Source organism: Gekko japonicus, unplaced genomic scaffold (genome assembly GCF_001447785.1).
Source record: "Gekko japonicus isolate JY-2015 unplaced genomic scaffold, Gekko_japonicus_V1.1 scaffold2003, whole genome shotgun sequence".
Classification (NCBI taxonomy): Eukaryota; Metazoa; Chordata; class Lepidosauria; order Squamata; family Gekkonidae; genus Gekko; species Gekko japonicus.
The window spans coordinates 131,348-142,152 of NW_015177076.1; the positions used below are offsets into that span (position 1 = coordinate 131,348).

General features: G+C 45.9%; 1 protein-coding gene across 2 annotated transcripts in view; it reads right to left on the bottom strand.

Annotated features, from left to right (window-relative positions):
* The window catches only part of GPR161 (G protein-coupled receptor 161), an 11,391-nt gene extending 6,296 nt beyond the window's left edge, over positions 1 to 5,095 (bottom strand). Inside the window, exons 1-4 of one of the 2 annotated variants that reach the window (XM_015428237.1) lie at positions 4,940 to 5,095; positions 3,570 to 3,981; positions 1,307 to 2,031; positions 789 to 893 (exon numbers count right to left, since the gene is read on the bottom strand). In XM_015428237.1, the coding sequence (XP_015283723.1) occupies positions 789 to 893; positions 1,307 to 2,031; positions 3,570 to 3,937 (1,198 nt within the window). In that variant the 5' untranslated portion in view covers positions 3,938 to 3,981; positions 4,940 to 5,095. The remainder of the gene's footprint in view (positions 1 to 788; positions 894 to 1,306; positions 2,032 to 3,569; positions 3,982 to 4,939) is intronic. The other variant, XM_015428238.1, reaches the window with a different exon arrangement.
* Between the last annotated feature and the right edge of the window lie 5,710 nt (positions 5,096 to 10,805).

Genomic DNA, 10,805 nt, shown 5'->3' on the forward strand with positions numbered 1-10,805 from the left:
CACCCGGAAGTGACGTCGCACGCTGGGGACGGGGCCACACCATTTGAGGGGAAAACTCTTCGTTTTCCCCTCAAATGGCATGGCCCCGCCCCCAGCGTGTGACGTCACTTCCGGGTGGTGCGCGCGCACGGAGACGACACCATCCGGGAGCCCCCCGCTCCCGGACAAATTGGATTTGGCAACCCTACTTGGAGTCAGAGAGGCTTACAAACTCCTTTCCCTTCCCCTCCCGACAACAGATACCCTGTGAGGTAGGTGGGCTGAGAGAGCTCTTTCAAGAACTGCCCTTTCAAGGACAGCTCTTGTCAGAACTATGGCTTGCCCAAAGTTATCCAGCAGCTGCAAGTGGAGGAGTGGGGAATCAAACCCAGTTCTCCCAGATTAGAGTCCGCACACTTAACCACTACACCAAAGTGGCTGAGTTAATCTGTTGCAGAAAAAATAAATCCCTGTGGCACCTTAAAGACTAATGATTTTTATTCCAGTATAACCTTCCGTTTATTCCAGTATAACCTTCCGTTGACTAAACATAGTGAGTGTTCCCTTCCTTGCAATATATGCAGTGCACTCAACAGATTCCTCACATTCCCACTCAGATTTTAAACACTTTGGCACCAAGAGGGTGTCATTAAAGCTAACACAGCTCTGAAAGCAAAAGCAGACTCTTCAGCTTCACACAACTCTTCACAGGGACCTCAAATCACCTTGCAAGAAACAAAAAACTGTAGGCAGCTTAAGAGTTCTCCACTTGCATGCAGCATGCTTACAAAACAATAAGAAAGAGTTACCTGAATCCTGAGAGCAGCTGAACCCTGTGTCCCCAGTGCTGCTGCTGTGTCCTAAAGGCCGCTCACCAGCCATGAGCGCTGTGAGATGTGGGGAGAGCCCTAAGTCTGCAAGAGAGTTCCAGTATTAACAATGTCTGCATTGGCAAAATGATTTTAATGGAAGCATTGTCAGCCCTCACTATTTACAGCCTAATTAATTTATTCACCTGTGGACAAACAGCATCTGTATCAAAAACAGCTGGCAACGAATGAAAGCACTGCGAAAATATATTATTATGCTTATATAATTAGATTCATTTAAGAATGATGATGGCAGTAATGCATTCTCCAAAGGAGAAACCCAAGGCAGGGAAATTCTTATGTTTCTTTTTCATTATGTAAAGTGAAAGGAATGTTTCCCTGTATACATCCTCCCCAAAACACTTTAGGAAATAATCATATCTGTGCACCTAGATATCTTTATTAACTTTATCTACATATATCTATAAAGCCATACTTTGTCACATATACTTCATTACCTGTGATCCTATTAGAAATGCTAAATAATCTGGATGTCCTCTGCCGTTGAACAAATGATTCTCTGTAGTACCTGTCTCCAAAGCACATTCCCAGCAATTCCTTGCGGACAGTTTTATTCCAGAGTCCATAAATCAGAGGGTGGCATATAGCACTAGTAAAAGACAACCAAGTTGCTAATGTCTCCAAAGCAGGAGAAATGCTGTTTTTCCCCCAAAGTGCCTCGGATGTAATGACCACCATGTAAGGCCCCCATGTGATCACAAAAGCACCAATCACAACTAAGATAGTTATCAAAGCTTTGCATTGGTTGGCAGAATAAACCACTCCTTGAAAAGCGTTCCTTCGACTGCCTGAAGAGGAAGTTGAAGTACTAGAGTTCTTTCTCCCATTCCTTTGGGTATCTTCCTCTGCAATGACCACGCTCCCGCAATGAATCTTCCGTGCCTTAATCCTGGCCACACGGAATATGAATCCATAGCAAATCATCATTACTATGAAGGGCAGCAGAGCGCACCAGATCTGCCAAAAGGCAGTATATCCAGCCTCTTTATGCCATGCAGCCACACACATCCATTTGAACTGATCAAACTCTAAGGAAGACCAGCCGAAGAGAGGAGGCAGGCATCCAATGAGAGAATGCAGCCACACATACACAATGGCAACAACAGCTCTGTTACCCGTAATCTTCATTGGGTAAATCATTGGGTACAGGACAGCGTAGTACCTGGGGGGGAAATATAAATATATACATATATGAAATTGCAATTAATAGATAAATGAGTTTATCTATTGAATGTCAGTTCTGTCTGGATTTACCCAACTAGTCAGCAAAATTAGTAATTCACCATACACCTGGGAACTAAAAGATGAGAAATTGCCAAGGCTAAAGGATTATGACTCTATTAGCAGGATAGTTTGTAATTACTCTATATCAGACCATCAGTTTATATAAGTAATACTTACATGAATGTTATGCACTATAATAAGTTTCAGCTGAGGCCATTTACATAGCATCAAGGAGGAGGGAGGTTGTGACCATTTGTGGCAAGGGGAAGAAAGGGGAAATTGGCTGAAATTTAATGTCACGCTTCTGAGTTTGCTTGGTTACCATAATATTTTGGTGTCCTTGACAAATATTATTAACACTGTTCTTGGTACATAACATTTTACAAATTTTGCCCGTTCTACTTAGCCTCCCTCTGCTCTGCTGTCCTTAAATCCTTGTTTTGGAAAGTATAAAAAGTATTTCTTGTTGGTTGTCAGTAAACTTTCTACATTTGTCAAAAAAAGGCTATTGAAACATATGGAATCAGACTGTAGGGGGAATGGAGTGGGTCAAGCACATAAATGGAGATGGTCTGTTTATGCCATTTCAGAAATAAAACAGAAACCTTTCTTTCATGACTCATGAGATATGATGGGATGCTATCATGTGTGTGTACGTGTGTATGGGGGATGCCATCTTACAAGTATATACCAGGCCCACAGTAATAATACATGTATTTAAAATATATGTTTGGGGTGTCAGATATAATATCAATGGAATCTTTTCCAATAAAAAAATCAGCATTACATGTTTGGAATCCAATTTAGCCAAGTGACTTGGAGAGGTTTACTGCTTTGTAAGCCATATTTTCTGCTCTCCTGGCAGCTATGGAAGATAACTAGATTCATAAAGAGTCCATGGAGATGTATCTTTTCACCTAAACAGTAAAAAAATATCCGTACTGGCAGCAAGCTATGCGGACTACAGAACCCACATTGGTGCAGTGGTCCAGGAACTGTGTTTGGGAGGAGACACGAATACAAAATACCCAGCATATCTGCACAGTGGGTATTTAAAGTGTTGAGATTGCACTTCAGTCTCGGGTGTTAGAGATGTTTCAAAATATAAGTACAAAATAACTGAAAGAATGAGGCTGTTGTTGAGTCTTCCAGACACCTACGGGGACAAAATAAAGGACTAGGAAAACAGCTTCCATATTAATAAGATCTTAATTTTTTCATCTTCTGTTATTAATAATATGCTATCTACTAACTGCATATTATCATTTTGGTACCCTAATCCCTATAGAGGAAAAAGTCTGCTAGACCATCCTATATACTGATGTCAATAAATACTCCCATGAGCCTCAGCTTCAGGACACAGCCATGTTGTATTATTTGATACACAGCATGTTTCTGTGCCTCTGAACACTTAATTCTGGGCATTCTGAATTTTTGCTGCTTGCCCACATCACACATAATGTAAGATTAGCATACCGGTCTATAGCAATGAGCCCAAGAGTGAGCATGCTGGCAGAACTGATTAGCATGTACAGCAGGGCAGAGAAGTTGCACCAAACGACTCCGAAAATCCATTCCCTCCGGATGGAGCTGGTGACAACGAACGGAAGCACCAGCACAGAAAGAAGGAAGTTTGAGAGGGTCAGGCTGAAAACAAACTTGTTGCTCAGCGTGAGGAGGTAGGATTTCTTGTAGAGGGTCAGTACGATCACCAAGTTTCCTAAACAGATGAAAATAGCAATGACAATAAGAGCAATGGACTCTGTAATTCTGCCTGCCCCATCTTCCAGTAGTGTGAGGTTCCTCAAGGCCTTCTCATTACTGAGTGAGGAGTTGATGCTCATTGTCAGAGCACAGGGTGGTGGAGTGGCCAGCACATGCTGGGCACCTGTAAAGAAGGAAAGCATTAAAAAGTTAAGCAACAATATTTACTCTGCACCAATTTCTGATGTGTGCTATATGCACTGAGTAAGCTGAAAAATGCTGCCTGTGCATAGTGGAGATTCTGCATGGGCTTGCAAAGGTCTCTCTCCCCTCCCCCCCCCAATAGAAACCCCTGTGTATGTGCCAGGTCTGTTTGTGCACTGAAGTCTTTCAGAGCTTAGGAACACACCTATGTTAAGTTATACCTCCACTGGGCCAAATCTGAAGCCTTCCTCCAATGGAAGAGCTGCTTAAGTTGGAGGAAAGTTCTTTAGGCTGGAATACGTTCTTCCAGCCTAAGACATGCTACATACCATTATGTTTGGAATCACTGGGAATGTATGTCTGTGGCATGCTAACAAACAGTGAGAGGACATCTGTACATTTTAAATGCAATCCTAACCAGAGGTACACCTTCCATTAACTAGCTCCCCTTTCTAGATGCTCCTGGCTTATCCTTAGCCGTCTTTGCGCCCGATCTACTGGTTACAGAAACCGGAAAGTCTCCGCTTTCTCCCGCTCCCGGGACTCGAGAGATCTGCGCGAAGCCAAGTCCGACTCCTCTCTTCTCTTCCAGCTCAGCTTTCCTCTCCCGAGGCCACCCATATAGGCGTGGAGAAGGGCGGTGTGCGCCGCGCGTCTCCCGCTCGCCACTTCCACCCGGGGTGCCACCCTCGCCCGGCTTGCCAGCCCCATCGTTGCAGGGAAACAAAGCAAGCCGCCGTTTTGCAGCCGCCGAGGAGCGGCTCCCATACGATCGAGGCCAGCGGAGCCCGCCCAGGGCAGGAACTTTTGCCCACCGAGGGCTCCCCCCTCCACCGCACACACTCCCTCCTTACACAAAGGGAACTCCATTGCGCTCTACGTCGGGTGCTCAACTCCAGAAAGATTCCCGGTTTTCTCCCCCGCGGGGCTTCACTCACCGTCAGGGGAAGCTACTTTCTCCTTGCCCTGCTGCCTCCGTTCCAGGGGTGGGGTAGCGATTTCACGTTACGGCGCCCCAGACCCCCCACAGTCGCCGCCAGCGGAGTCCCAGAAAAGCTGCCCGACCCCCCTTCTTCCCTTTCCATCCCCCCATCTACTCTGTCACATCCCTCCACCGTCTCCTCCTCCTCCTTACGAGCCCCCCCGTCCCCTTTCACTCCTCCCCTTCCTCCTCCCCCTCTACTCCTTTGCCTCCCCCCCCCCCCCCCCCCATTTCAGGGCTGGGCTAGAAAAACTTTTTTTAAAATGCGGGTTTATATCGACTGGGGCGTATTTTCCTAGGCAACGATCTAGGTCGCCACTAAGGCTAAGTAGTTTCTACTGTGTGGCTAAATTAGTTTTTCCCGACATTCCCTTACATAGTCTGAACAGTTTTCTCTCCCCCACCCCCCAACAAATTCCTTTCCCCACCCCCCTGAGTGAGACGAAAAGAAAGGCAGACTTTTGGGCGGGCGTGCTTATATATTTAATTACAGTGAAGCAGGTAACACTAACAAAATAGGGGAAATGAAAGAAGACATAAGACTGGCAACGAAGTCATGACATTCAACATTTCCTCTCCCCAGCTAGGGATGCCAGCCTCCAGGTGGGACCTCGGGATCCCCCAGAATTTACAGCTCATTTCCAGACTACAGAAATTTGGAGAATGGCCTTTGGCATTGTACCCCACTGAAGTCTTTGTCCTCCCCAGGCCCCACCCCCAGATCTCTAGGAGTTTCCCAACCTGGATCTAGCAACTGTACCCCCACCCCCTGTGGGGGGGGGGGACCTGGCAACCCTATCCAGTCCACCTGACTTTGCTGTGGTGTTCTTGGCAGCAGGTCTGGGCTCTGTCTGATCCCAAGTTTTTACATATGGGAAGCAAACTGATCTGATGATTTCATAACATCTGGAAGACTTCACAGTTCCCTTGATCCTTAAGGCTGATTTGGGGATTTTACAGACATGGGGGTGGGGAGGATGGATGGAGTGACTGATGAAAGTAGAACAAGGATGCTGGAGAGCCTAATTCTGACACTGGAGCTATAGGTTAAATTCCCATCAAGCCCCTTAAATATATGTAAAAATGTGCACCACTGAATAACGGTCAAAAAGGGAACAAAATAATGACTCTCTTATTGTTTGATTGCTTCTTTTGGCAGTCTAAGCCTAATCTTTTTTTTTTACACTGCCTTTTATATTTCCATTCGTTTAATCCTTATATAAAAGGAAGCGGGTGGGTAAGCTCACCACTTCTAGTGACAAGTCACCCAGGAAAAATCACTGAAGAATTCAGCTACAATTCTGGGAAGAACTATAAAGGCGAGGAGAGCTGTGGTGCAGTTCAATGTTATTGGTGTCCATTGTGGTGAGATCACAGAAAACAAATAGGACTCTCGTGGCAGTTTAAAGAGGAACAGATTTATTGCAGCATTAAGTGTTTGTGGACAAGAGCCCATTTCATCTGATGCCAAGAGTATTTTCATTGGCCAGTTGTGTCATATAGGGACTGAGAGAAACAAAATGCAGAGTGTGGAGCCCAAATGCGGTTAGGATGGAGCCCAGTCTGATCTCGGTCTTCATGAGTTGCTTGTTCTCTCAGGGTTTCTTGGCTGGTGCAGCATCTACCTGTGGAGGAAACTAAGGTTGCTTAGTTTTGTGGGTGGAGCCTTGGGAGGGACCTCAGGAGCCTACCCTCCAAAGCAGCCATTTTCTCTAGAGGAACTGATCTTGGTAACTGGGAGATCGATTATAATAGCAGGTCTCCAGGCAATCCTAGAGAGAAACACATTAAACTTATCCATTTCATGTGGTCATCTCTTATTTTCTGAGGGTGAGATGGCTGGCTGGAGGGTTTGGGCTCTTTTGGAAAGCAGAGAGAACAAGATGTGCTTTCAGCACATAAACTAAGGATGGCTTCCCTGTACTGAATTTAGGAAACTGAGCCAGTTTCTCATGCGGCTCCTCTGTGGTTATGGGACTTGGAAGGCCATGGCTGTCTGGGGTTAGAAGGGAGGGTAGGGTTGCTGGCTCTCCATTGGGAAATACCTGGAGATTTTGTGGGTGGAGTCTGGGAAAGGTGTGGTTTGAGGAGGGGTATAATGCCATAGAGTCCATCCTCCAAAGCAGCCATTTTCTCCAGGGGAACTGATCTTGGTCCTCTGGTGATCAATTATAATAGTGGGAGATCTCCAGGTGCCCCCTAGAGGTTGGCAACACTACGGAAGAACCCGTTTTTTATACTGACAGTGGCTTAAAATGTTATTGATGTTGATATCTGTTGCAGAAAAAAAATTAATTCACCTGGTCACCAGACTTCCACCTTGGGGTACCAGCTTCACTTAGGTTCACAGGGCTGGATGGGATTCTGGCAGGACATCAACTCTTGGTAGGAAAGAGAAGAGGACACAAGCCTGCAGGACAATCTATTTATTTGAACCTTAAAGGTAAAGGTTTCCCTTGCTCAAAAACTAGTCAAATCCAACTCTAGGGGGTGGTGCTCATCTCCGTTTCCAAGCCGAAGAGCCAGCGTTGTCCAAAGACATTCCCGTGGTCATGTGGCTGGCATGACTCAACGCCAAGGCATGTGGAATGCTGTTACCTTCCCACCGAAGCGGTACCTATTTATCTACTTGCAATGTCTTGCTTTCAAACCACTAGGTTGGCAGGAGCTGGGACCAGAGATAGGCGCTCACTCTGTCACATGGCACTCGGGTCTCGAACTGCTGAGCTACAGACCTTCTGCAGTTTCAGCGTCTTAACCTCTGAGCCACCACAACCCCATTATCTATCTATCTATCTATCTATCTATCTATCTATCATCTATCTATCTATCTATCTATCTATCTATCTATCTATCTATCTATCTATCATCTATCTATCTCAGAGAATTCACCAAAAATGGCAGTGTATTCACCAAAAATGGCAGTGTCAAGAGACATTTCTTGACCACCACCCGAAGACCCCAAAAAGGTGTTCAGGAGGTGGTGCTGAACAAAGGAACCTTGACAATATTTATTCCCATTTCAAGCTAATGAAAGACATACATCAAATTTCCTGTGTGAATATCACCAGCGCACCAGTATCCAGAGCCTTTCCCTTGATGGTACCATAAAACCATAAACTTTTCCTCCCTAAGGGCATCAGATAGGTCCAAGCCTTTGGCCAGAGAAGGTGAGGTATAGACAAAAATCTCTAGATGTCTAGTCTTGGGGCTTAGTGCATTTTAGCTAAAAGAATGTGAGGTATATGTGGGAAACAGCCAGGCACCTTTTTGCTACTAGGAAGCAAGCACTGGACATACTGCAGTGCTTCATGGGAAGAAACCAAAGTCTGCTTGTGCTACATCTATTCAATATACCTTATACATAAATGGCCAAGTCTCCTTTAATCCAGAATTCTTCCACAGTATCCCTGGAACACAATATCCATCAGCTCTGAATACTCTGCAGTACTCTTGGTATGCATTTGTGGTTGAAGGAGGGTTTTACCTGCTGATTTTCTGTCTGTCATACAAAATTAGGAACACACCCCATTGTTGTTTAACTATGGCTGCGGTCACACGGAGCAGTAGCTACGCTACAGAGACGGAAGATAGGCGGATTTTCCGGGCGCGATCACAGCGCCACATCTGGGAAGCGTAGAGCTCCCGTGGCGAACCCGAGGCTTCCCGCCGAAGATGTGGAGTAAAAAACTAGTACCTCCAAGGTACTAGTTTCCGGAAACAGCGGGGCAAGGGCGGGCGCCTGATCGCGTTTCCGGTGGTAGGTCATGGCATCCGGCGCCCACCCATGTCCCGTCGCTAAAAGGTTTTTTTCCCCAAGTCTCCACGGGATGCGCACAAGCACCCAACGGCGCATGCACACACTTCGTTTAAAAACAAACAACACAGCCCCCTCCTCTTTTCCGTACCCCCCCACTCCTGGCTCGGCCTGCCCGAGAGGAACTCTCTGCACCGGGCGGCAGAGGGGGAGGTGCAGGGGGGGCGTGGCGGGAGGGCAGCCCTGCTGAAGCTCCTCCTGGAGGGGACGGACGGAGGACACAGTTTGCATTCCTCTGCAGCCCTGGAAGGGGTTAAACCCGCGGAGCCTTTTGCTAGAGAGGCCGCTTCTTTGCCACGCCGCAGGATTGTTCTGTGATCGGCACCTCCCCCCTAACCACGGGACCTCTACGGGACGTCTGACCGCGCAATCGCGCATTATTTTGCTCCGGGGCCAACAGCCACGCTTCCCTCCCGCCTTTTCCTGCCCGTGTGACCAGGGCCCACATAGAGTTCCCCCCCTACTTTTTGGGTACAGACCATGGCCTTTTCAAAGCACTGTTATCAAAAGGAATCTGCAAGTCATTCTTTGGGGCCATTTAAAAACGAGAAGCTATTGAAGGAACCCGCAGTTGAAAAGTGGGGATGAGAATGGATTAACTTCTGGAAACTCCCACTCCCCACCTTTAACAACTATCAGTTTTAGCTTCTCAGTGCTCTGCCAGGCCTGAACAGCTACTGGTCAGGTTACTTTTATTGGGGTACACTCCCAGGAGGGAAGCCTTATTGTTGTGGGGTCACAAAGGGCCCAGCTATAGACAAATATCCAAAACACTTAGAGATGTAACATTTCTGGAAAATTTGAAGCCATAAAAAAGTGTTATATTGGGATTGGGTGTGTGTGTTAAACTATGGAAAAAATGAAAATATATGCAATACTTACTTGCCTATCAAGCCCAACATAACTTAGTTAGCATATGGTGGTGGAAAGTTCTATTAAGTCACAGCTGAGTTATGGTGACCCTGTGGAGTTTTCAAAGCAAGATATGTTCAGAAGTGGTTTGCCATTGCCTGCCTCTGCATACGATCCTGGACTTCCTTGGTGATCTCCCATCCAAGTACTAATCAGGACTGGCCCAGACTAGCTTCTGAGTTCTGATGAGATCAGGGATAGCGTTGGGCAATTAGCGTATACAATTGTACTAAGTATAAATTGTACTAAGTATAATATAAATAAAAAAATTTAAAAGTATAAATGCAATCCTAAGCAGATGAGCACCGCAACCCTAGAGTCGGACTCGACTGGCTTTCGAGCAAGGGAACCTTTACCTTTTAAGCAGGTCTACTCAGAATCCTGCTCATGTCTGTTCAGTGGGGCTTACTTTCAGGGCATTATTCTTAGGATTGCACTTTTAGCTTTTTACAAGAAAATATGTTAATATACCCAATCCTTGATTAACAGAGCTGTTCTTCCTTAGCACATGTATCTTAATTTTTGCCATCTAAAAAGCAGGAAAAAATAAAACTTGAAGTTAGAAAAAATAATTTTGTAGTATTTATTTACTTATTTAATTAGATTTATATACTGCCCTCCCCAATGGGCTCACGGTGGTGTACAACAGTTAAATATACAATTAAAACAGTATTAAAATAACAGTAAAGTAGTATATTAATTGAACATATAGTCATATCAGTACTAGCTAGGGTTGCCAAGTTGATTCCTCTTACCGGCGGGGGAGAATCACTGGGCTCCATAGAGTTTTCCCTCCGACGATCGGGGCCATGCCCCCAACGTGATCGATGTGGTTGCGTCACCTCTGGTGACGGAGCCATGCTGTGCTTCGGGGGGCGGAGTCCCCCCCGGGGGCCCGATTCCACTGCAGCGGAAATTGGGCCTCCAAAGCGGGGGTTTCCCCGCCCCCCGCCCCCACTTGGCAGCCCTAGTACTAGCAGTATATTTGGATATCATGTTTCATTTATCAGAAAAAGAAACACTAAATTCTTTAATAGTGTATTACCATCAAATACATTACAGCATATTTGTTTAGATACTTATACACCTATGT